Source organism: Bos indicus x Bos taurus, chromosome 10 (genome assembly GCF_003369695.1).
Source record: "Bos indicus x Bos taurus breed Angus x Brahman F1 hybrid chromosome 10, Bos_hybrid_MaternalHap_v2.0, whole genome shotgun sequence".
Classification (NCBI taxonomy): domain Eukaryota; kingdom Metazoa; phylum Chordata; class Mammalia; order Artiodactyla; family Bovidae; genus Bos; species Bos indicus x Bos taurus.
The window spans coordinates 377,261-405,149 of record NC_040085.1 but is presented as its reverse complement, the minus strand read 5'-3'; the positions used below and the strand labels follow the sequence as shown (position 1 = coordinate 405,149).

General features: G+C 39.1%; 1 protein-coding gene and 1 pseudogene across 3 annotated transcripts in view; both read left to right on the top strand.

Moving 5' to 3' along the window:
- The window catches only part of ANKRD31 (ankyrin repeat domain 31), a 135,895-nt gene that overhangs the window by 40,770 nt on the left and 67,236 nt on the right, over positions 1-27,889 (top strand). For all 3 annotated transcript variants that reach the window (XR_003512955.1, XM_027552894.1, XM_027552893.1), the window contains exons 12-14: positions 13,040-13,195; positions 16,450-16,592; positions 24,558-24,702. Coding sequence is in view for 2 of the 3 variants with exons in the window: in XM_027552894.1 (XP_027408695.1) it covers positions 13,040-13,195; positions 16,450-16,592; positions 24,558-24,702 (444 nt within the window). In the remaining variant the exon portion in view is untranslated. The remainder of the gene's footprint in view (positions 1-13,039; positions 13,196-16,449; positions 16,593-24,557; positions 24,703-27,889) is intronic.
- LOC113899681 lies at positions 17,769-18,169 on the top strand (annotated as a pseudogene).

Sequence of the window (27,889 nt, the reverse complement as noted above, 5' to 3'; positions counted from 1 at the left end):
CCTCTTGAGAAATTTGTATGCAGATCAGGAAGCAACAGTTAGAACTGGACATGGAACAACAGACTAGTTCCAAATAGGAAAAGGAGTACGTCAAGGCTCTCTATTGTCACCCTGCTTATTTAACTTCTATGCAGAGTACATCTTGAGAAATGCTGGGCTGGAAGAAGCACAAGCTGAAATCAAGATTGCCGGGAGAAATATCAATCATCTCAGATATGCAGATGACACCACCCTTATGGCAGAAAGTGAAGAGGAACTCAAAAGCCTCTTGATGAAAATGAAAGGGGAGAGTGAAAAAGTTGGCTTAAAGCTCAACATTCAGAAAACGAAGATCATGGCATCCGGTCCCATCACTTCATGGGAAATAGACGGGGAAACAGTGGAAACGGTGTCAGAGTTTATTTTGGGGGGCTCCAAAATCACTGCAGATGGTGACTACAGCCATGAAATTAAAAGACACTTACTTCTTGGAAGGAAAGTTATGAGCAACCTAGATAGCATATTGAAAAGCAGAGACATTCCTTTGCCAACAAAGGTCCGTCTAGTCAAGGCTATGGTTTTTCCTGTGGTCATGTATGGATGTGAGAGTTGAACTGTGAAGAAAGCTGAGTTCTGAAGAATTGATGCTTTTGAACTGTGGTGTTGGAGAAGACTCTGGAGAGTCCCTTGGACTACAAGGAGATCCACCCAGTCCATTCTGAAGGGGATCAGCCCTGGGATTTCTTTGGAAGGAATGATGCTAAGGCTGAAACTCCAGTACTTTGGCCACCTCACGTGAAGAGTTGACTCATTGGAAAAGACTCTGATGCTGGGAGGGATTGGGGGCAAGAGGAGAAGGGGACGACAGAGGATGAGATGGCTGGATGGCATCAGTGACTCAATGGACGTGAGTCTGAGTGAACTCCGGGAGTTGGTGATGGACAGGGAGGCCTGGTGTGCTGCGATTCATGGGGTTGCAAAGAGTTGGACACGACTGAGCGACTGAACTGAACTGAACTGAAACTATATGCTTACTTTCAGAAACATATTTGAAATATAAATGCATAAACAGGTTAAAATGAAAAGAATAGAGGGAACATATACTTTGCTAGCATCAGTTGTATTAGTTTCCTATGGTGATAATAATTTACAACAAAGTTAGTGACTTAACACAAATACATTCTCTTACAATCCTGAAGTCAGAAGTCCAAATGAGTGCTGGGAGTTAAAACCAAGGTCTCAGCAGGGCTGGTTCCTTCTCTATGCTCAGGGAAAAATGTGTTCCTTTCCCTTCCAGCTGCTGGAGGCTATGGCATTCCTTTGCTGCTGGCTGCTGCTGCTGTTGCTGCTGGCTACATCTGTCCAATCTGTGGTTCTCTTGTCACTTTGCCTTCCCCTCTTTTAATCTTTTTCCTTTCCTCTGTGTTTATTTTTAATACAAAATTTAAAGGTTGTACTCCACTTGCAGTTATTACAAAATACTGGCTATCTCCCCCATATTGTACAGCATATCCTTGTAACCTGTCACACACCCAATAGTTTGTACTTCCCACTCCCCCACTCCTATATTGCCCCTCCCCACCCCACTGATAACTAGTTTGTTCTCTGTATCTGTGAGTCTTTTTGTTATAGTCATTAGTTTGTTGTATTTTTTAGATTTCACATATGAAGGATACCATGTAGTATTTATCTTTCTGACTTATTTCACTTAGCATAATGGCCTCCAAATCCATCCATATTCCTGCAAATGGTAAAATTTAGTTCCTTTTAATGGCTGAGTTCCTGGTGGCTCAGTGGTAAAGAATCCACCTGCAATGTAGGAGAAGTGGGTTTGATCCCTGGGTCCAGAAGATCTCCTGGAGAAGGAAGTGGTAACCTATTTCAGTATTCTTGCCTGGGAAATCCCATGGACAGAGAAGCCTGGTGGGCTGCACTCCATGGGGTTGTGAAGAGTCTCATACAACTGAGCAACTAAACAACAATGGCTGAGTAATATTCCATTGTATATGCATACCACATGTCCTTTATCCATTCATTTGTTGATGGGACACTTGGGTGGCTCCCATATCTTGGCAATTATAAATAATGCTACTATGACCATTGGGGTACATGTATCTTTTTAAATTAATATTGTTGTTTTTTTCATATGTATACCCAGGATAGGAGTTACTGGGTCATGTGGTAGTTCTATTTTTATTTTTTTGAGAAACCTCCATGCTCGTTTGCAAAGTGGCCACACCAATTTACATTCCCACCAACCCTTTCATCTTTAAAGAATTCTTGTGATTGTATAGATACCCAGATAATCCATGGTAAGATTCTCTTCTCTAGATCCTTAATCACATCTGCAAAGTCTCTTTTCCTGTCTATAAGAGAACATTCTCAGGGTTTGGAGGATTAAGATATGAAGGAAGCTGTAAACAAAACAACAGATCGGAAGGAAATATTTGCAAATGATGTGACCAACAAGGGATTAGTCTTCAGAATCTACAAATAGCTCATGTGGCATAATATCAAAACAAACCAATCAAAAAATGGGCTGAAGAGATAAATAGACATTTCTCAAAAGAAGGCATACAGATGGCCAAGAGGCACATGAAAAAATGTTCAGCATCACTAATTACTAAGAGAAATGCAAATCAAAACTACAGTGAGATATCATTTCACACCAGTCAAAATGGCTATCTTCAAAAAATCTACAAACAATAAATGCTAGAGGGAGTGTGGAGAGAAGGGAACCCTCCAACACCATTGGTGGGAATGCAAATTGGTATAGCCACTATGGCAGAAAGCGAAGAAGAACTAAAGTGCCTCTTGATGAAAGTGAACGAGAAGAGTGAAAAAGTTGACTTAAAATACAACATTCAGAAAACTAAGATCATGGCATCCAGTCCCATCACTTCATGGCAAATAGATAGGGAAACAGTTGAAACAGTGACAGACTTTATTTTGGGGGTCTCCAAAATCACTGCAGCCATGGAATTAAAAGATGCTCACTCCTTGGAAGAAAAGCTATGACTAACCTAGACAGCATATTAAAAAGCAGAGACATTACTTTGCCGATGGTTTTTCCAGTGGTTATGTATGGATGTAAGAGTTGGACTATAAAGAAAGCTGAGCACCGAAGAATTGATGCTTTTGAACTGTGGTGTTGGAGAAGACTCTTGAGAGTCCCTTGGACTGCAAGGAGATCCAACCAGTTCATCCTAAAGGAAATCAGTCCTGAGTATTCATTGGAAGGCTGAAGCTGAAACTCCAATACTTTGGCCACCTGATGCGAAGAACTGACTCACTGGAAAAGACCCTGATGTTGCCAAAGATTGAAGGCGGGAGGAGAAGGGGATGACAGAGGATGAGATGGTTGGATGGCATCACTGACTCAATGGACATGAGTTTGAGCAACCTCCAGGAGTTGGTGATGGACAGGGAAGCCTGGCGTTCTGCAGTCCATGAGGTTGCAAAGAGCTGGACACGACTGAGTGACCAAACTGAACTGAACAATGGAGAAGAGTATGGAGGTTGCTTTCAAAACTAAAAATAGAGCTACCATATGATCCTGCAATCCTACTCCTGGACACATATTGGGAGAAAAACATGGTCTGAAAGGATTCATGCACCCCAGTGTTCATTGCAGCATTGTTTACAATAGCTAAGACATGGAAACAATTTAATACTCATCAACAAAGGAAAGGATAGGACGATGTGGTACATATATACAATGGAATATTACTTAACCATTAAAACAAATGAAATAATGCCATTTGCAGTGGAGAAGGCAATGGCACCCCACTCCAGTACTCGCCTGGGAAATCCCATGGACGGAAGAGCCTGGTAGGCTACAGTCCATGGGGTCGCAAAGAGTTGGACACGACTGAGTGACTTCCCTTTCACTTTTCGCTTTCATGCATTGGAGAAGGAAATGGCAACCCACTCCAGTTTTCTTGCCTGGAGAGTCCCAGGGACGGGGGAGCCTGGTGGGCTGCTGTCTATGGGGTCGCACAGAGTTGGACACGACTGAAGTGACTTAGCAGCAGCAGCAGCAGCAACATGGATAGACCTAGAAATTGTCATCCTGAGTGAAGTAAGTCAGGGAAAGAGAAATATTGTATGATATCCCATATATGGAATCTAAAAAAGAAGTGATAGAAATGAACTCATTTACAAAACAGAGACAGACTCACAGACTTAGAGAACACACTTAAGGTTACCAGGGGAAAGAGTGATAAGGGAGGGATAGGGAGTTTGGGATGGAACTGTACACACTACTATATTTAAAATGGATAACCAACAAGGACCTACTGTATACAGGGAACTTTGCTAAACATAATATACCAACCTAAATGGGAAAAGAATTTGAAAAAGAATAGATACATGTTTATATAAAATAAAATATTGCAACTCTCAAAAAAAAGATATGAACATCTTTGGAGGACCGTTGTTTATCTTACCACACAAATTAGAAGATGGCTGAAGTCACTATATACTGTTATATAGAACAGCATATATTATGAACTATAATACATTATATAATACATCATTAGCACCAGACAGAGTAAATTTTATAACAAAGAATCTTAGCAGGGATAAAGTTATTCCATAATGATGCAGGGGTTACTTCCCCAAGTGTGTGTGTGTGTGTGTGTGTGTGTGAGTCACTCAGTTGTGTCCAACTCTTTGTGACCCCACGGACTGTAACCCACCTGGTTCCTCTGTCCATGGGATTCTCCAGGCAAGAATACTGGAGTGGGTTGCCATTCCCTTTTCCAGGGGATCTTCCCGACCCAGGGATCGAACCCTGATCTCTTGCATCACAGGTAGAGTCTTTACCATTTGAGCTACAGGGAGATCTCTTCCCCAAGAGTACATAATAAATCTAAATAAGTTTTCTCTCTTTTTTCTTCCAGTTTTGTTGAGATATAATTGACATACAGCTTGGTATAAATTAAAGGTGTACAACCTAATGATTTGACATTATATATCATGAAATGATTACCCAGTAAGTTTAGTGGGCATCCATCATCTTATATAGATACAAACTTAAAGAAATAGAAAAAAATTTTTTTCCTTGTGTTGAGAAGTCTTAGGATTTACTCTTAACCACTTTCACACATAATATACAGCAGTGTTAATTATATTTATCATATTGTACATTATATCCCTAGTACTTATTTATAACAAGGAGTTTGTACCTTTTGACTGCCTTGATACAATCCCCCCAACCCCTTCCCCTTACTCCCAATAACGACAAATGTGGTCTCTTTTCCAATGAGTTTGTTTATTTGCTTGTTTATTTTTGAAGTGTAATGACCTCAACTTTGCATTGGCTTTATAGTGATTCAGTGTTTCTGTACATTTTAAGTTGATCTTTATGATAAGTCTAGATACCATCTTTTACCATACAAAGATATTACATATTACTGTATTCTCACACTGTACACTTATACCTGGGCCTCATTTATTTTGCAACTGGAGTTTTGTACCTCTTAGGATCCCTTACCTGTTTCTCTCATCCCCTCACTCCCTCCACTCTGGCAACCACCTGTTGGTTTTCTGAACCTGTGACTCTGTTTCTGTTTTGTTACGTTTGTTCATTTGTTTTGTTTTTTAGATTCCATATGTAAGGGAAATTGTACAGTGTTTGTCTTTCTCTGTCTGACTTATTTCACTTAATACCCTTTATGTCCACCCATGTTGTTGCATATGGGAAGATTTCACTCTTTTTATGGCTGCGTAATACTCCATTTTTGCCTTTCCATATTGTTCATGGGGTTCTCAAGGCAAGAATGCTGACGTGGTTTGTCATTCCCTTCTCCAATGGACCATGTTTTGTCAGAACTCTCCCGCATGACCTTTCTATCTTGGATGGCCCTACATGACATAGCTCATAGTTTCATTGAGGCACACAAGACTGTGATCCATGTGATCATAAAAAACAGAGACATGACTTTGTCGACAAAGGTCCGTATGGTCAAAGCTATGGTTTTCCCAGTAGTCATACATGCATATGAGAGTTGGATCATAAAGAAGACTGAGTGCTGAAGAATTGATACTTTTGAACTGTGGTGTTGGAGAAGACTCTTGAGAATCTCTTGGACAGCAAGGAGATCAAACCAGTCAGTCCTAAAAGAAATCAACCCTGAATATTCATCAGAGGGACTGATGCTGAAACTGAAGCTCCAATACTTCGGCCACCTGATGTGAAGAACCGTCTCATTGGAAAAGACCCTGAGCCTGGGAAAGATTGAGGGCAGGAGGAGAAGGAGGCGACAGAGGATGAGATGGTTGGATGGCATTATTGACTCAATGGACATGAGTTTGAGCAAACTGGGGGAGATAGAGAAGGACAGGGAAGCCTGGTATGTTGTAATCCATGGGGTCGCAAAAAGTAGTAATATTCCATCGTATACATATGTCACATCTTTATCCATTCATCTATTAGTGGACAGTTAGGTTGCTTCTATATCTCTAAAAATGCTGCAATGAACGTAAGGGTGCATATATCTTTTCTAGTTAGTGTTTTCACAGAGGATCTGAATAGACGTTATTCCAAAGAAGACAAATAGATGGCCACAGACACATGAAAAGGTGCTCCACGTCACAAATCATCAGGGAAGTGCAAGTCAAAACCACAATGAGATACCATCTCACCCCTGTTAAAATGGCTGTTATCAAAAAGACAGTAAATGACGAGTGTTAGGGAGGATGTTGAGAAAAGGAAACACTGTGCGCTGTTGGTGGGAAGTGTAAATTGGTACAGTCACTATGGAAAACAGTGTGAAGATTCCTCAAAAAGTGGGAGCTACAATATCATCCAGCAGGTCCACTCCTGGGTATCTATCTGAAATAAACAATTACTCTGTTAATAACAGAGTTTCAAAATACATGAAGTGAAAACTGATAAAAGTACAAGAAGAAATAGACAAATCCACAATTATAGTCAGTGATTTTAATGCCAGTCTTCAGTGATCGTTAACTCATTATAGTGACTGAAGTGGACAGTAAGGATAGAAGGGATTCAAAACAACGCTGTCAGACAGCTCGGTCTGTTTAACATCTGTGTAACTTTCCACTCAAGGTCAGAAGATAACATATTCTTTTCAAGGACTCAGAATATTTATCAAGATAGTTTATATGCTGAACCATAAAAGAAGTATCAATAAACATAAAAGGATTAATATCATAGAGTGTTTTTTATGATTCCAAATAGAATTAACAGAAGATCAGTAACAGATCTCTATAAAATCTTGAGATATTTGGAAAGTAAGTAACACACTTTAAAATAACCCATGGGTCAAAGAAATTTAAAGGAAATTTGAGATTATGCTTAGCTAAAATAGAGTGAAAATACAACATAGCACACACAAAAAAGTCACTGAAGGAAGTCACTGTCTGAAAGCCAGAAAGAGAGGTCTCAGCAGAAACAGAATTATGTAGCACCTTAATTGTGGACTTTCAGCCTCTAGAACTATGAGAAAATAAATTTCTGTTGTTTAAGTCACCCAGTTTGTAGTACTCAGTTATGTTAGCCTTAGTCAACTAATACTAATAGTCAACAATAGTCAGCTAATTTCATGAAGATGTCATGAAAAGAGTGATGGGGGAGTTGTAGTACTAAATGCCTATGTTAGAAATAAAGAACCCTCTCAAATCAGTGATATCAGCTTCTAACTTAAGGAACTAGAAAAAAAAGTGAATGAAATCCAGAGTAAACAGAGGAAATGGTAAAGGAGAAAACAATGGTAAAGCAAAAATCAATGAAGTTGAAAACAGAAAAATAATAAGGAAAGTCAATAAAAGTAATCTTGGAGATCAGTAAAACTGATAAACCTTTCTCAAACTGACCAGAAAAAAAAAGAGAGGCACAGATTACCAACGTCAGAAGTAAGAGAGGCGGCATCATGACGTAGTCTACAGATAGCAAAAGGATAATAAGGGAATATTATGAACAACTTTTTGCCAGTGCATTAGATGAAATGGACAAATTCCTTGACAGACATAAGTATTATAAAGCAATGGGCAACCTGAGTAATAACAAATCTACTAAGTAAATTGCATCTTTATTTCAAAACTTCCCCACCAAAAAGCAAATCAACAAACAACAACAAACCAAAAAAACTTCTAGGCCAAGATGCTTCCTGTATTAGTTGACTGAGGCTAACATAACTGAGTACTACAAACTGGGTGGCCTAAACAACAGAAACTTACTTTCTCATAGTTCTAGAGGCTGAAAGTCCACAGTTCAGATCAGTCGCTCAGTCGTGTCTGACTCTGCGACCCGTGAATTGCAGCACACCAGGCCTCCCTGTCCATCACCAACTCCCCGAGTTCACTCAGACTCGCATCAATCGAGTCAGTGATGCCATCCAGCCATCTCATCCTCTGTTGTCCCCTTCTTCTCCTGCCCCCAGTCCCTCCCAGCATCCGAGTCTTTTCCAATGAGTCAGCTCTTCGCATGAGGTGGCCAAAGTACTGGAGTTTCAGCTTTAGCATCATTCCCTCCAAAGAAATCCCAGGGCTGATCTCCTTCAGAATGGACTGGTTGGATCTCCCTGCAGTCCAAGGGACTCTCCAGAGTCTTCTCCAACACCACAGTTCAAAAGCATCAATTCTTCAGCGCTCAGCTTTCTTCACAGTCCAACTCTCACATCCATACATGACCACTGGGAAAAAGCATAGCCTTGACTAGACGAACCTTTGTAGGCAAAGTAATGTCTCTGCTTTTCAATATGCTGTCTAGGTTGGTCATAACTTTTCTTCCAAGGAGTAAGCGTCTTTTAATTTCATGGCTGCAGTCACCATCTGCAGTCATTTTCGAGCCCAGAAAAATAAAGTCTGACACTGTTTCCACTGTTTCCCCATCTATTTCCCATGAAGTGATGGGACCAGATGCCATGATAGTCCACAATTAAGGTACTCTTGCCTGGAAAATCCCATGGACGGAGAAGCCTGGTAGGCTGCAGTCCATGAGGTTGCTAAGAGTCGGACATGACTGAGCGACTTCACTTTTCACTTTCATGCACTGGAGAAGGAAATGGCAACCCACTCCAGTGTTCTTGCCTGGAGAATCCCAGGGACAGATGAGCCTCGTAGGAGGCCGTCTATGGGGTCGCACAGAGTTGGACACGACTGAAGTGACTTAGCAGCAGCAAGGTGCTACAAAATTCTGTTTCTGCTGAGACCTCTCTTCCTGGCTTTCAGACAGTGCCTTCCTGCAGTGACTTTTTTGTGTGTGCAGAGAGCTTTAGTGTTTCTTCCTTTTTTATAAGGATGCAAACCTATTATATTAGGGCTTCAACACATGAATTTTGTGAGAATATACTTCAGTCCATTATACCTTTAATAGTGAATTCTGCTAAACAGCTAAGGAAGAAATAATACCAGTTCTTCACAAAGTGAGTGAAGTAAAATTGTTCAGTCGTGTCTGACTCTTTGCGACCCCATAGACTGTAGCCTACCAGGCTCCTCCATCCATGGGATTCTCTAGGCAAGAATACTGGAGTAGGTTGCCATTTTCTTCTCCAGGGGGTCTTCCCGACCCAGGGTTCAAACCCGGGTCTCCTGCATTGCAGGCAGATGCTTTACCCTCTGAGCCACCAGGGAAGCCAGGACAGAGTTCTTCACAAACTCTTCCAAAAACCTGACAATGAGGAACTGTTTCCAGCTCATCTTATGAGGTCACCATTAAACTGATACAAAAATCAAAGACATTATAAGAACATAAAACTGCAGTTCAGTATCCTTCATAAGCAGAGATGCAAAAATCTAAACAATTTTAGCAAATCATATGCAACATATGTGCATATGTGCATTGTAACCAAGTGAGATTTATCACAGGAATGTTGGGTTGACTTTACATTTGAAATTGAAACACTGTAATTTGTTACATTAATAAGCTAAAAGAGAAGAACCGTATGATCACCTCAGTAGATGATGCAGAGAAAGATTTTGGTAACACCTGATAAGAAGGCTGAGCACCGAAGAATTGATGCTTTTGAACTGTGGTGTTGGAGAAGACTCTTGAGACTCCCTTGGACTGCAAGGAGATCCAACCAGTCCATTCTAAAGGAGATCAGCCCTGGGGTTTCTTTGGAAGGAATGATGCTAAAGCTGAAACTCCAGTACTTTGGCCACCTCATGCAAAGAGTTGACTCATTGGAAAAGACTCTGATGCTGGGAGGGACTGGGGGCAGGAGGAGAAGGGGACGACAGAGGATGAGATGGCTGGATGGCATCACTGACTCGATGGACGTGAGTCTGAGTGAACTCCGGGAGTTGGTGATGGACAGAGAGGCCTGGAGTGCTGTGCTTCATGGGTTTGCAAAGAGTTGGACACGACTGAGTGACTGAACTGAGCTGAATATACATTACTGATTAAAAACCTAGCAAATTTATAATAGTGGGGAACTGGATCAACCTGATAAAGGGCATCTACAAGAAGATACACAGCTCTCATACTTAATGGTGAAAGACAGTGCTTTCCCCCCAAGATCAGAAATAAGATAGGAAAGTCTGTTCTCACTACTTCTTTTGATCATTGAAAGAAAACCGTCTTTAGTCACAAGTCACATGATCGTCTGTCGAAAATCTGATGGAAACTACAATAAAAGCAACTATGAGTTTAGCAAAGTTGCAACATAAAAGATCAATATACTAATATTAATTACACTTCTGTATTCTAGCAACAAACAATTAGTTAAATTTGAAAGCCAAACAATTAGGAAGTGAAATTTATGCTGAAATTTCAAAAAAATGTGAAATACAGATAAAATTTAACAAATGATGTAAAAGACAGGTACGCTGAAACCTAGAAGATGTTACACATAGAGAACAAAATTTGATGGAGAGAAATGGAAACATATCTTGTTCATTGAGTCAGAAGACTCGATATGATTAAGATTTCTTTCTGCTGAGATATATTTATGGAATCTACACAATCTTAATCAAAATCCCTGTAGGATTTTTTTTTTTTTTTTTGGTAGAAATTCTAAAGCTGGTTCTAAAATTCATATGGAATGCAAAGGATCTAAATAGACAACTCTGATAACAAAGTTTTGAGAGCTAACACTACCTTATTTCAAGAATTATTATTATTTTATGGCTGTGGTGATCAAAACAGCATGGTACTGTCATCAATATAGGGAAATATTAGTAGATGAGTGGAAGAGAAGGGAGTTCAGAAGCAAACCCTGAGTTTTGACAAAGGCACAGGCCTTTACATTGAGAACAATTGAAAATCTGTATGCAGCAGAATATTATTAAGTGTTATTCTCTGTATTTTAAGAGTGTTTATTTTTGTTTTGGCCAACAAGTTCAGCTTGGTCCTTTCAATACATTTAGAAAATTCTGGTTAGGTAGGTCTAGTGTAGGCCTTACTCTAGGACTAGTTTAGCTCTGCCCCTAAGATATGACCCACTAAAGGTGTCTCTAAATGCTCCAGTTGTTCAACAAAGTCTCTCTCCCCAGATGAGCAGGAATGTAAATGTTCCCCAGCCTGTATGATCTCCGATGGTTGTTATTAATAATTTATAGTTCCTGGGTATTTCTTGCCCAGTCTCATGACTATTTACCCATGAATGATTTAGTATTCAGATAATGACTCAAAGAGCCCTTTTTCTAGATTTCTGGTGCCTTTTCTCTACACCCTCATCTCTGGTGCCCTGCCCTGTAAATTTTTTTACCCCGGCCTCCCTAGACGCTGATCTGTCTCCTCTGCCCAGCAGGAGCACCTCATATGCTGGTGTTATCTTCGGAAAACCCCAGACGGGAAGCTGGAGTGACCTTAGGTCTCACTGCATTGTTTGCCTTCACTCAGGGAGTCATAGATCTGAACTACCCGTTTTTCTAATTTCTGGATAAAGGGTTCCCCCCCACCACGTATATTTTATTTAGTTTTCTAGTTGTTTACAACGGGACAGTAAGTCGTAGCAGTCATTTAGTCCTGATTGGAAGTGAATGTCTTTCACAACTTAGTTTTCATTGAAAATTTTTATATTCTTAATTTGTTTTTAATAAATTGCATATTTATAATAGAAAGTACAACTGGCAAAGACAGATATGGATTACAGACTATTGGTCTTTATATATAGTTTATCTGGTGGGAGCAGAATGGTTTGTAGTCTGGGGTAGGGGAAGGTAGGCTCAAGTGTTCAGCAGTTGGTTGGTTTTAGTTTACAGTGGGACTGAATGGAGAGAATCACATAAAAACAAAGCAGTTGAATTGTGATCCATTGAGAAAATCTGCTGCAGTACTCAGTTACTTTTTAGGATGGAGCAGGGTATTTACATGAAAACTAGAAAAGCTATCATCAAAGCTTTTCTGAAATTTGGGAAAACCAAATGAGTATTATCGGTAAAAGTGGACAGGATTTGGGTTATCTAAATGAAGAGTTTCAGTATTTTAGGAGGCACAGTGGAGAAATGATACTTGGTGTCGCAAAGAGTCGGACACGACTGAGTGACTGAACTAAACTGAACTGATGCAGAACCTGGAGAACTATTTTAATTGTGTATTTCCCGGCTTAGGAAGTCAAAACTACTATACAGCTCAAGATCATAGTCCTTTATTTAATTTCATGACAATTATTTTTAGTAAAGAAAGAAAATTTAGTAGCATTCTTTTTTCTGGTTTTCCTGGAGGTAATTTTTGTATCTTTCTGATACAGTTCTGAGATTTTCTCTTCATGGTCTTATAAGACATTTTGGTATTGTAACATTTTGTTAGGTGTAATAACATCTAAATAGTCCCTTTCATTAGAACTTCTAAGAAACTAATCTATTCGTCTTCTTACATATGCAGCTTTCCTAGAGTTTCAATCTACATAAATGCTTGCATGATCTATAGTTTACTCAAATATTTCAAACTAATGACATTTGCCTCTTTCACCTTTTTGCATGTAGATACCGTTATAGTTGGGTTAATGAATGAAATGGTCCTTCATGATATGATATATCTCTATTCTAGAATGTTAACTGAAATCATTCTGTTACTGATGTTCCTCTTGATTTTCAAATAAGAATTACTCATATTTTTGGTTTTCTTTTGTTTATGCCTTTATTTCAGAAAAAATGAAGATGAATAAAGTAACTCTTGCTAACATTAACCGGAGAAACATTTTTGGAGAGAACTTACTGTATAAAGCTGCTGTGCACAATGATATTGGTCTTGTTCATCATTATATCGAAAAAGGTGGAAATGTTAATCAGCCAAGTTATGCCGGTAGGTTGTGGTTAACACCTACAGTTATCTTCAGAGTGTTTTTTCTTTCAGCTGAATTACTGCTATGAAATTATGGCAAAGTAGGCTTAAGGCAAGCCTGAAACAGAAAGCTTCCAAGTAATTTTTCTTCTTAGGTGATGCTTTACCATCCTCTCCAGGAAGTGGTAAGATAAGGGGAGAGGCATTTCCCCTTCAAAGGTTGTGCCTGCCTGGGCCCACCTGGTGGGCCACGTGCAGCAGCTGCCACAGAGGGATGGGGCTCCTGGGGCCAGCTTGCTGGCTTTGTGTGAGCATTGTTACTATAAGACTCAGCTTTTAATGGAAGAGGAATGAGGTTCAGAGCTGAAAGAAGCTGGTGATACATTGAGCTTCTGGGAAAATTAATGGTAGAGGGACAGCAAAACAGTTGCCAGGGAAATGAAGAGAACAGACTAGATGAGTTGGAGAGGGTGGAGCAGGAAGCTCAGAAAGAACAATCTTTCTGCCAGGTTGGATCTCTGGTAGTCTTCCTGTGGGGAGAACCTGGCATATTTTCTCAGAGAGGAATGATTCCTCAGTGGCGCTTACATACTTAAAGCACTGAGCAGCACTGGGCCAGCACCTTTTGTGTGTCCTTGCTTTTACTGTGGTTTCTAGACTTTCTTGGCATATGAAACAGTGCATAAAGTCTTTTGATACACAGAGATCGGCGGCACAATCCACAGATAAGCAGGTGATACAAGTGCTCCCCCAGAACTTACTTTAGCAAGACCTGGGTTTGTACTATAATCAATCAGAGCTTTAAAGACTGTTATTCTAAGTCTCGTAACCAGTTTATCTATCATGGTCTTGTAACCCTAAACCATGGATCCTTACTTGCTAGCCAGAGCACTTGCTTCTTTGATTTTGAGAAACACATGGTTCTTTCTGTTAAGTCTCTGTGTGCTTCTTAGGTTCAGGAGTAGTTCTGCGTGCCTCCAACTGGAATTTATGGATTTCCCAAACATCAGTCTTTACAGGTTTCTGTTCATTAACCTTTTTTTTTTTTTTTTCTTTCCTGTGCCATTATTAGCATCCTTGGTTGCTATTCCCTACTTGTCTTTTGCTTGGCAGTATACACCTTCTCCTCACTGCCCCATGTACTTCTGTGACTTTCATGAATTCCTTACCTGTCCATATTTTCCAGACTTTTGAACTCCCCTGTTTTCTACTTTTTCTTCTCAGTTGGCATCTTACTCTGACCTTACTACTTCTGACTACCATGTCTCACAGAATTGCAGAGAGCAGGGTTTGCAAAAGGTTGTCCATAAGCCATTTTCCTATCAGTCACCTACAATATTTGTTTAAAATGTAACCTTTACTGAAGCACACACACAAAATCACTGAAAATCACAGTCAAAATCTTTAGGTTAAAATCTAGAGCTCTAGTTTCCCTAGATGGTTTTTTCAATATCCACTCATTTATTGGCTGCACAGGGTCTTTGTCGTGGCCCGTGGGGTCTTTGATCTTCATTGCGGCCTGAGGGATCTTTGGTTGCACACTCAGCGTCTTTGGTTGCAATGTGCGGGATCCAGTTCCCTGACCAGGCTCAAACCCAGGACCCCTGTGCTGGGAGTGCAGCGTCTTAGCCACTGCACCACCAGGGAAGTCCCTCCCTAGGTGATTTATATTCTCATTAAAGTTCAAGAACTACTGACAAGAGATGTATGGCCTCCTTATAACATATTGGTTCAATGTAGTGAGCTTTTACCATATGCCTCCTCTGCACCAAATACTGTGGAAACAAAAAAATACACAGTATCTACTAGAAAGGTTAAAATATATTTATTTTTTGATACAATCCGATAAAGACTTAAGTGCACATAAAATGTAGTATACCCAATTATCTTTTCATAGGTAACATTTGCATTTCATAAGTCCTCATTTACATTTTGTGATATTTTTGTCTTTGATTTAAAAAAGAAAACCTACTTCAATAATTCTTTACCTATCAAAACCAATGGTGAAAACCATGAAATAGCATGAAAATAAACTCTGAATACCCAAAATAGATCTAATAAAGCTTCTTTGCTAAAACCCTGTCAGATCAATGAATTGAGGATTATTTTACACAGATTCCTGAGCTTATGACACATTAGAACTGAAAAGAAAGATTGACTCAGGCCAGGATATTGATAATAGCAAGAAGTTTAAGCCAACAACAAGGCAAGAGACGCATAAAAACATTAAAAATGAGGAGCAAAATTGTTGAGGACTGTAATACAGAAGAAGGTACACTGCATATCTCTGTGGGTGTTAACAGTTGCTGCATTAGATCATACAACTAATATCATTATGACATGGAATTTTTTTAAACAAATGTGTTCAATTGTATTTTCTTTATAGGAAATCTGTCCTCTCAGAAAGCTTTGAGGAAATTTCCTCCAAGATAGTTACATTTTTAAAAAGAAAAAAAGTTTGCTTGAGGATCTCCAAACTTGCAGTTTGGGGAGATAATAAAAGATTTGTTATTTTGGAGTTTAATAGATATCTTTGACTTATATCATTGTGTCTGACTAACAGAAAGATTTATCTGGATGACTGGTATTCTTGGAGCACTTTGTAGTATGTTAGTTGAATTACTGTAACTAACTTTTTGCAAATTGGGAGAAAAAATTATACAGTTGACCCTTGAATAGTGTGGGAGTTAGGGTCCTGACTCTCATTGTGGTAAAAAATCTGAGTATAAATTATAGTTAGCTCTCCCTATTCATGGTTTCTCCTTCAATGACCTCAGATTATGTGATAGCGTAGTATTTACTGTTGGAAAGAAATCTGTGTATAAGATAGACCTGCAAAGTTCAAGAGTCAACTTTTAAACTGACTTCTGTGAGGTCCTGCTGGCTGGGTTACTTTAACGAAAGTACCTTGAGCTACGAATAAGGCTTTTTTCCCTTTTCTCTGCAGAAAAGTAACCTGCAACCAGCATTCTCTATGAGCTAATAATGACCCCCCTCCTTACAGCCTTTTTATTTGAGGGGGGCAGGAGTGTTTTCAAATTTTTTACTGTTTTCATATTTTTCCATATTAATACCAACAGTGTTAAGGGTAGGAGTTTTAATAAAAATTTGAATTGAATCTGCAAATAATACAGATTGCTTAATGGTGAGATTATCTTGTTTCATATAGCCAAAATATTTTTAAAGCAACAACTTAGAGTTCTTATTTTAAGGGCAAGCACAGACATTATTAAGATGCCAAATATAACAAACACCATTACTTTTTTGTGTCATAGGTTGGACAGCACTTCATGAAGCTAGTTTAGGAGGGTTTTATCAGACAGTAAGTGAACTGTTAAAAGGTGGAGCGGATGTGAATATCAGAGGAATGTACCAGATCACTCCCCTACATGATGCTGTGATTAATGGACATTATCAGGTACTGTAATTCTTTCGTTTGCAGAGAAAACACTACACTCTGCAACTATTAAAAACCTCTGGGAAAACAATAGAAAAACAGATAGGGATTCAGTTTCAGTTCATTCTGCTAATCAGTACTCAGAATTTATAATAAAATATTACTGTGATGGATTGGTTGTGCCTAATATGGCAGATCCAGTTTTACATGTTACTTTTAATAACTACATGATGTGTATTTTGGTTGTACATAGTATTTTTTCAACTTCCTTAGGACTCTTTTTGTATAGTACTTTATAGGCTCTGTGTGCACGTGCTGAGTCACTTCAGTCGAGTCCAACTCTTTTCGACCCGGTGGACTGTAACCCGTCAGGCTCCTTTGTTCATGGGATTCTCCAGGCAAGAGCACTGGAGTGGGTTGCCATTTCCTCCTCCAGAGGATCTTCCCCACCCAGGGATCAAACCCGGGTCTCCTTCACTGCAGGCAGATTGTTTAGTGCTTGAGTCACCAGGGACACCCTTACAGGCTCTAGAAGAACATTTCCTTCTTAGTATGTTATGCAATGATAGGGTCGCAGCAGGCTCACAGCTTTTTGTAGTCTATTGTTACTTTCAAAATCAGACTAAGACATGAGAACCTCTCAGGTTTAATGACCAACCAGTACACACCAGCACAGAGGTACCAATGGTTATAATATAATTCCATATATGTTGGTTAATAGTAACTAGAGTAATGGTACGTGAATGCTAAGTCGCTTCAGTCATGTCTGACTCTGCAACCCTATGGACTGTAGTCCACCAGGCTCCTCTGCCCATAGGATTCTCTAGGCAAGAAAACTGGAGTGGGTTGCCATGCCCTCCTCTAGGGATATTCCCGACCCAGGGATCGAACCCAGGTCTCTTACGTCCCCTGCATTCACAGCTGTGTTCTTTACCACTAGTGCTACCTGGGAAGCCCGCAATTATGAAACTGTTAATTAAGACTGGCACAAATGCTTTATCATATATACTCTGAGCTTCCTAGGCATTTTTTTCTGGTCCAGGGACTGCATTGGGCTGAGGCATTTCCTGAAAATAGTTTATTGTTTACTTAAAGTGGTGGAAGTTGCTTCTGGGTTTAAAACCTCTAGAGAAGGGAAGAGGGCTAAGGAAGATATGTTCTGTGTTTCTCCAGAAGAAATACCTGCCACAGGTAGAGCTGGGGAAGGCTGTAGGCAAGAATCTCTTAGAAGAGATGCAGTTGAGCTCATTTCATGTGCTAGGAAGGTTATACTCAAAATCCTACAAGAGGCAGTTGGAGGAGCAAGGTCGTGAGGCAAGGAGCGGTAGGTTTGCAGCCGCCATTTCTTCCGCCTCCGGTCTCTGGATCTTTCGTAGAGCGTCCAACAGTGCTGTGTTGGGACAGAGCGTCCGGAGGTTCACAACCTCAGTGGTTCGTCGGAGCCACTATGAGGAGGGTCCAGGGAAGAATATACCATTTTCAGTGGAAAACAAGTGGAGATTACTAGCTATGATGACTTTGTTCTTTGGGTCTGGATTTGCTGCACCTTTCTTTATAGTAAGACACCAACTGCTTAAAAAGTAATCCATGAGACAGATAGGAAGAGGAGCACATTAAGAGGTGCAGTCTCTTAAAAGGATCAATCCCTTGAATTCAGCATCCTAGATATGTTTGTAAATAAACTTATAGCATAAAAAAAAAAATCCTACAAGCTAGGCTTCAATAGTATGTGAACTGAGAACTTCTGAGTGTATAAGCTGTGTTTTCGAAGAGACAGAGGAACGAGAGATCAAATTGTCAACAGTCGTTAGGTCATGGGGAAAGCAAGGGAATTCCAGAAAAACATCTGCTTCATTGACTACACTGAAGCCTTTGACTGTGTGGATCACAACAAACTGGAAAATTCTTAAAGAGATGGAAATACCAGAACACCTTACCGTCTATTGAGAAAACTGTATGCAGGTCAAGAAGCAACAGTTAAAACCAGACATGGAACAACTGACTGGTTCAAAATTGGGAAAGGAATACATCAAGGCTGTATATTGTCACCCTGTTTATTCAACTTCTATGCAGAGTACATCATGTGAAATACTGAGCTGGATAAATCACAAGCTAGAGTCACGATTGCTGGGAGAAATGTCAACAACTTCGGATAAGCAGATGATACCACTCTAATGGCAGAAAAGGAAGAGGAACTAAAGAGCCTCTTAATGAGGGTGAAAGAGGAGAGTGAAAAAGCTGGCTTAAAACTCAACATTTAAAAAACTAAGATCATGGCATCCAGTCCCATCAGTTCATGGCAAATAGATGGGGGGAAAAGTAGAATCAGTGACAGATTTTTTTTTCTTGGGCTCCAAAATCACTGTGGACTCTGACTACAGCCATGAAGTTAAATGCTTGTTCCTTGGAAGGAAAGCTATGACAAACCTACATAGCATATTAAAAAGCAGAAAGATCCCTTTGCCGACAAAGGTCCGTAGAGTCAAAGCTATGGTTTTTCCAGTAGTCAAGTACCATAAAAAAGGCTGAGCATCAAAGAATTGATGCTTTTGAATTGTGATGCTGGAGAAGGCTCTTGAGAGTCCCTTGGACTGCAAGGAGATCAAACCAGTCAATCCTAAAGGAAATCAACCTGATTATTCATTGGAAGGACTGATGCTGAAGCTCCAATACTTTGGCACCTGATTCGAAGAGCCAGCCCATCGGAAAAAACCCTGATGCTGGGAAGGAGTGAAGGCAAAGGAAGGGGGCAGCAGAAGATGAGATGGTTAGATTGCATCACCAACTCAGTGGACATGAATCTGAGCAAACTTCAGAAGATAGTGGAGGATAGAGGAGCCTGGCATGCTGCAGTCCATGAGGTTGCAAAGAATTGGACATGACTTACTAACTAAACAACAACAGCAACAACACTTAAATACATTCTTTTAAGTGTGTGGAAAAAGTAGAATTTGTGAATTTAAGATGATCAGCTTACTGTGGTTACTTAGAAAAATCTGGGATAAATTATTAAACATACAGCGGGAGACATTTAGGCAGGCATAATGATCTTTGAGCATAAGCAGACATCGCTAAGAACACATCATGTCAGACTGACCTTGATCCTCCTTTATTAGGCTTAATTTGTGAAGGAAATGGCATGACAAGTTGATATAAGGTATCGCAGTTTTAGCAAGCTTTTCTTCAGTTTTCTTGCCTGGAGAATCCCAGGGACAGAGGAATCCCAGGTGGGCTGCTGTGTATGGGGTCTCACAGAGTCGGACACGACTGACGCGACTTAGCAGCAACAGCAGCAGCAAGCTTTTATTTGATGGAGCATGCTTGTGATATGTATTTGAGATGTTGAATTAGAGGTTCATTGACTGTGTTATTAGGATTCACAGATATTAAAAAGATATCCCCAGACATGTTGGTTATCCATTCCATTTGTGTCTGGAGTGAGCTATCTTATAAAGTTTGATTGTTTATTCTATTGCACTATAGAAAGTCATACCACATAGTAGGCAGGACCATGGATAGTGTTTTGTCATTGTTGGGAGTATTTTTTTTGAATTCCAGACATCGTACCATTTTACCGATAAATACTTGTACCTGCATCTCTAACAGATAAGGACTTTTTTCTCACACCCACATTTTTTAAATCATCTTACCTAATAAAACTTATTTGTTAATACCATTTAATACTACCCAGTCCATATTCAAATTTTCCCAAATTATCTAAAAGTGGTTTTTATTAAAAGTTTTGTTTGAATGAGGATCTGTCAGGGTCTATGTACTACATGTGTTTTTTATGTCTCAAGTATGTTTTAATCTATAACATTTCTTCCTGTGTTTTGTCTCTTCTGGAGCCTGGGTAATTTGTTGGTTGGGGTTTCCGAAATTCTGGATTTGACTGATTTTTATGGTTTCTTCCCGTATTTTCTGTAAATGGCTGTTTTAATGGAAAATCTATTTAGAGACCATAGTTTGGGTGCGAGGTGTGCTCATTGCTATTGGATGTTATTGTTTTTAGGCATTTTCCATGAAATCATACTTTTAGAAAGAAAAATCATGAGTTCTTACTGATATTTCCATTTCAAACTTAATATTATAGATTAATAATAACTTTATTTTTTACTTGTATCTCTTTTTCTTTTATGCTAAGCATTTGTTTCTTAATATATTATTTCTTTATTGTACATTTTATTTACAATATTACTATTAGTGATATTTCTGTTATTAACAATAGTAATAACAATGGAACTACTAATGAAGCTTTTTGTTTTGTTTATACCCCATTAGGAATGTATAGTCAAAATACTGGCTTTTCAAGTACTTGAAAGAATTTTATTCTCTGTCTTATTGGCTTCTTACACAAGGGATTTATTGGAAGGAAGAGATATGAAATAATATCCTCCAAACTTAGAGGAACTTTGAGTCTGTAAAACAGAGCTTTATTAACAAAGCAGTTCCATACAGTGCAATCATGAAGTTTATTGTGGATAACTTATATACTGGCAAGATTGGGCAGAGAGCAATCCAGAGGCATGCACAGTTGTGCTCTACACCACAGAAAGGAGTCCAGGGGGATTTCAAGGGGCCAGAGCTAAAATTAGAATCTGACCACCAAGTGAGAAGCACATCCGCACTGACTGGAATGGAGAGTTTTCCTCCTCCTGGGTCTCATGACCATTAACCATCTGCATCAGCAAAAGGCGTTCTTTCAGCTTCCACATCTGATGAAGGCAAAGTTGTTAGTGAATTTATCTGGCTTGAGCACATTCCTTATGAGTAGGCTAAAGTGCAGTCATGCAGAAAGGAGAGGGGAAGGACTAAAGTAGAGCTGACAAGATGGAGTCAGAGTGGTTCAGCAATACAGAAGTCAGCTGATTTTAGAAGGAGAAGCACTAGATTCAATAATATTGTTGAAGGTGAAAAGCCACAGGCAAGCTCTCAGTAGAAGTATTTCCTTCAGGGGTCTACTGTTTGATGAATTAAATAAGTGGAGATTGTGAGGCCAGCCACTTACTGAAATGGCTCTGCTTGTTCCAGTTAAGAATATGTGGTGGCCTTAAAATAGCCACAAGTTCTTTAACACTCTTCTGTCTGAAAGGTGGAACCTGAGTCTTCTCCTCAGGAGTGTGGGCTGCAGTTTCAGTGAATTGCTTCTAACAAATAGGATGTGGCAGAAGTAACACATCATATGACTTCTGAGACCCGGTTGAAAGCTATCGTGGCGTCTTCCTTGTTCTGTCAGCCACTCGTTCAACAGCTGAAGGAAGCCAGATGTCATATCAAGTAGCCACTCAGGCAGCTCCATGGTGAGGTGCTCTGGCAGCGCGCTGAGCTTTTTCCTGCCCACAGCCACATGAGTGAGCCATCTTAGAAACAGATCCTCCAGGTGCTGTCAAGCTTCTAGATGATTGTATCTCCAGCCAGCCTCTTGACTACAACCTCCTGAGAGGCCCCAAGGCAGAACTAACCACCTCCACCACTCCCAAATTCCTGACCCACAGAACCATGAGATTATAAATATTTATTATTAAGCTACTGAGTTTTGGGGTAACTTGTCAGGTAGCAACAGATAACTAATACAGAATCAAATGCAGGTTTTAAATACAGGGTTAAAAACTCCATGGAAATAACTTATTTACTGCCATTTGATGAGAAGAGAGAGAGTTTTTTAAGTTAAAGAGTGTGTAATATAAGTAGGCTTCAGAAGTCCTGATAGCAGGCTATAGAGGAAATTGGTAAATGTGGATAGTTGGTGTCCATAGAGTACATGGATAGAGAGTATCCACTAGGCAGTGGATAAAACAGAGACTGCCAAAGTAATGTATTCCCTCGCTTAGGGCAACCATCCGGATTTCCAGAGAAGTGAGGCTCTCTTCCCTTCCTCCTGTCTTCTTTTTCATGTTCCTTGACCCTCAGATACTCTCATACTGCATGCTTTATTATTTGACATAAAACCTCCAGAGATAAACAAACTTACGGAATTACTTTTCCTGAAAGAAAGCAATATGCTTTCCATTTGTATTGCTGAACAGTATGTGCAGATCTAGGCATATGAATTATAGATTTAATTATACCTACTATTACTTTCAATCCTCTTACCTAGCTTTAAACTCCCATAACAAAGTCGTTTGAAAAGCAGAATCATCAAGTTTCTGAATCTTAATTTTGAAAGGATTTGGCTTATATTATCCCTGTGTGTGATGGGGCACTTTTCTCTTGTAGAATGCTTTTTTTGTAAAAGGAAATACATACATGTAAAAGGAAATACATATTAAATATATATAGATATAAGTATATATGTATATAATTTTTATATGCTTAAAATTTATAGAAATTCTGACCTATCTCTCATTCTAGATATTTACATGGAAATCTAGGCTTCTTTTAGTATAATGTTCTTTAAAGCTTGTTCCACACATCCTCCTAGACCAACATTCATTCTTTTATTAAACAGCATTTATTAAACATACAGTCTTTTCCAGATACTGAAATAGACACTGGGAATATAAAGATGATTAAGACATATATCTGTTGTGAAAACTTGGAAGCAACTTAAATATCCATTAGTAGGGTTGTTGTTTTTGAGTTGCTCAGTCATGTCTGACTCTCTTTGACACCATGAACTGTAGCATGCCAGGCTCCCCTGTCCTCCACCATCTCTCAGACTCTGCTCAAACTCATGTCCATTGAGAGTCAGTGATGCCATCCAACCATCTCATCCTCTGTCATCCACTTTTCCTCCTGCATTCAGTCTTTCCCAGCATCAGGATCTTTTCCAGTGAGTCAGCTCTTCGTATCAGGTGGCCAAAGCTTTGGAGCTTCAGCTTCAGCATCAGTCCTTCAAATGAATATTGAGGATTGATTTCCTTTAGGATTTACTGGTTTGAGATCCTTGCTGTCCAAGGGACTCTCAAGAGTCTTCTAAATTGAAGCATTAATACATTCATATAGGTATATTAAAAAGTAAATTATTACTTAGCTGCTAGAAAGAATGAGGAAGTTCAATCTATCTGATTTGAAACAGTTTTCAGAGTCTGATGCAGGGTAGGGTAGGCAGGAAAGAAGCTAAAGCACAGAAAAATATATGTATTATAGGCCCACTTGTGTAAGAAACAACATATATACACATTTATGATATACACATACATACCTGTTGGACTAGACACTGGGAAAATTCAGGGGAAACTGTAACCAGAGCTAACTTAGAAGAAATAATTAGATGACTGATGTACAAGGGTAGAGAAGGGAAACTTAGTTTTTATTGTCTGTTTCTCTGAGCCTTCTGTATTCTGAACCATATTTATTAATTTTCTACCCAAAAATATTAATTTTAAAAGAAAAACAGAGTCCCACCCTAAAAAACTTGAAATATAGGCAAGAGGTATAAGAGGTAAGTATAATATAATATAGTATATATTGGACATAAAATATGTACATAAAAGAAGGAAGAGGTCATTTTTCTCTAGGGCATCAGTGGGTGAGGAGGTCAGGGAGTGCTTCATAAAGGAGGCTACTTGAGGAGTAGTAACAGAGTAAGAGTTTCCTGGTTTCTCTCTGACGCTGAGGAGGAGGAGCAGCAGCAAAGGTATGTGTAGAAGACATACTATCTCCTGGAACCTGTTAATGTAATTCAGGTTCCCAGAATGTAATTCAAGTTCCCAGAATATATGCTAGCTCCATTTCATCATCAGCCAAACCATAGACATTCTGCCCACCCACCCTCCCTGCTTTCTTCCCTCTTCCTTGCTTCCTGTCTCTTTTCCTGGTAAGAGAAGTCATATGTACATCAACAAATTATGATTCAGTAGTGGTTACATTGATTTTTGTTGTTGGGCAACGATGTTACAGGTAAACCCAAACTCTGTATGGTTGGTAAATTCCAAATATTTGGAAAGAAATATTTGATGTTGCTTACAGTTGTATGCTAGCATACATTTATAATAATAATAAACTTTTTGTCTGGGCTCCTCACATGAAACAATCTTCCTCTAGGTGGCAGAGTTACTTCTTTTGAATGGAGCAGATCCTTTATTTAGAAATGATAATGGAAAGTGTGCTTTAGATGAAGCCAAAGACTCACGTATGATGCGTCTCCTTGAGAAATTTGTTCCTAAACATCGAAACCGTCTTGCATCAGGTAAACTTAAACTGCTCTATTACATCTGTTCATCATGTCAGCAGTTGCTGTTGAGGCGCTCAGTTGTGTGCGACTCCTTGTGACCCCATGAACTGCAGCACGCCAGGCTAACCTGTCTGTCACTGTCTCCTGGAATTTGCTCAGACTCAGGTCCATTGAATCAGTGATGTCATCCAACCATGTCATCCTTAGTAGAGAGTTATAGAAATCAAGCTTAGAATTATAGAAATTAAATTGATTTTCCTCAGAAATTTTGAGGAAATTTCGCTTCATTCCATTAGTAGAGCACACTGACTTGTTTGCAAATGCACCAAATGGAAGAACTCTGAAGGAACTAGAAAGATAATACTAAATGTACTTTTCCCCAGGATATGCATTGCAAACAGAAAACTTTTATACAGTTCTGGGTTTTCCCCCCATAATCCATTGACTGAATAACATGAGTTGTAAGTTGTGACTTATGCTTGGCTGTATCTTTTTCAATGAATATGGCCAGGATTGTTAACTTTCATTCCTTAAGAATATTTTCTTATGGCTATACTTTTGCGTTGTCATTCATCATTACACTGGTAAGTTAAACAGCAAAGGAACAGTTAAGTTAAACTTCACTTTCAAAAAGATTATATAAGAATCGTTTATATTTTATTGAAGTATAATTGATTTACAATATTATGTTAGTTTCAGGTATACAATGTAGTGATTCAGTATTTTTATATGTTATACTCCATTTAAAGTTATTGCAAAGTAATGGCTATATCCCTGTGCTTATTTATTTTATACAAAGTATTTTGTATCTCTTAATTCCCAAACCTTTTTTTTTTGCCCCTCTTGCCTTTTCCCACTGGTAACTTTTACTTTGTTCTCTGTATCTGTGAGTCTGTTTCTGTTTATACATTGATTTATATTTTTACATTCCACATATAAGTGGTAATACAGAGTATTTGTCCTTCTCTTATTTCACCAAGAATAATACCTTCTGGGTTGTTGCAAATGGCAGAATTTCATTCTTTTTTATGGTTGAGCAGTATCCCATTGCATGAATATATACTCCATCTTCTTTATCCATTCATCTGCTATGGACAGTTAGGTTGTTTCCATATCTTTGGTATTATATATAATGCTACTATGAACATGGGGGTGCTAGTATCTTTTTGAATTCATGTTTTCATTTTCTTTGGAGATACATCCAGCAGTTTAATTACTGGGTCATGTCATGGTTTCTTTTTTTTTAATTAATTAATTTTATTTTTGGCTGCAGTGGGTCTTCATTTGCTTTCTCTAGTTGTGGAGAGCAGGGGCTGCTCTTCCTTGTGGTGCACGAGCTTCTCACTGCGGAGACGTCTCTGGTTGCAGAGCACTGGCTGTAGGTGCTTGGGCTTCAGCAGTTGCAGCGCGCTGGCTCCGTAGCTGTAGCGTGTGGGCTCTCGGGCTTCACTCGTTGCGGTGCACAGGCTCAGTAGTTGCAGCTCACAGGCCCCAGAGCATGGACGCAGTAGTTGTGGCCCTCGGGCTTAGTTGTTCCACAGCATGTGGAATCGTCCCAGACCAGGGATCAGACTGTGTCTCCTGCATTGGCAGGTGGATTCTTATCCACTGTGCCACCAAGGAAGTCCAGTCATATCTTAGCTCTACTTTTTGTTTTTGGAGAAGTCTCCATGTCTCCATACTGTTTTCCATTGTTGTTGTTGTTGTTGTTCAGTCATTAAGTCATGTCCAACTCTTTGCGACCCCATGAACTACAGCGCACCAGGCTTCTCTGTCCTTCACTGTCTCCCAGCTCAAACTCATGTCCACTGAGTCGGTGCATAGTGGCTGCAATTTACATTTCCACCAACAGTGTACAAGGGATCCCTATTCTACAAATCCTTAACAACTTTTGTTGTTTGTAGACTTTTTGATGATAGGTATTTTGACAGGTGTGAGGTAACATCTCAATGCGGTTTTGATTTGTATTTCTCTGATGATTATTACTGTTGAACATTTTTTCATGTGCCTGTTAGCTATCTGTATATCTTCTTTGGAAAAATGTCTATTCACATCTTCTGCCCATTTTTTTAGTTTTTTGTTTTATATTGCATTTTATGAATTGTTTATATATTTTGGACATTAACCTCTATTGGTCATATCATTTGCAAATATTTTCTTCCATTTAGTAGGTCATCTTTTTGTCTTGCCAGTGATTTCCTTTGCTATGCAAAGCTTTTCAGTTTTATTAGGTCCCATTTGTTTATCTTTTATTTCATTTCCTTTGTTTCCTTAGGAAACAGATCCAAAATAATATTAAATATTACAATGATTTATTTCAAAGAACATCCTGCCCATGTTCTCTGTTGGAAGTTTTGTGGTTTCTGTTCTTACAATTATGTCTTTAATCCATTTTGAGTTTATTTTTGTATGTGGTGTGAGAAAATGTTCTTATTTCATTCTTTTACATGTAGCTGTCCAGTTTCACTACTTATCCTAGGTACCGTTTATTGAAGAGACTTTCTTTTATCCATTGTGTATTTTTGCCTCCTTTGTCACAGGTTAGTTGAAAATAACTGCATTTGTTTATTTCTGAACTTTCTAGTCTGTCCCATCCATCTGTGTCTGTGTTTGTGCTGTCGCCATGCTGTTTTGATTACTGTAGTTTTGTGTAGTCCGAAGTCAGGGAGCATGATTCCTCCAGCTCTGTTCATCTTTCTCTAGATTGCTTTGGCAGTTCAGGGTCTTTTGTGGTCTTGCATAAATTATAGGATTACTTGTAGTTCTGCGAAAAATGCTGTGACTGTTTTGATAGGGATTGCATTAGATCTGTGGATTACTTTGGGTAGTATGGAAATTTTAACAGTATTCTTTCAGTCCAAGAACACAGTATGTCTTCTCTTTTCCGTGTATCATCTTCAGTTTCCTTCACTGATATTTACAGTTTTCAAAGTATAAGTCTTTCACCTCCTTGGTTAAGATTATTCCTTGGTATTTTATTCTTTTTGGTGAGATTGTAAATGTATGTTTTTTTTTAATTCCCTTGCTTTCTCTTTCTGATAGTTCCCTATTAGTGTATAGAAAAGCAGTGGATTTCTGTATGTTAATCATGTATCCTTCAACTTTAGTAAGCAGATGTATTAGGAAGTGATAATGATACAATTCATTATGAAAGAATTTTTGCCTTATAAAAGCTTGTACACTTGCATATCTGAGTATAACT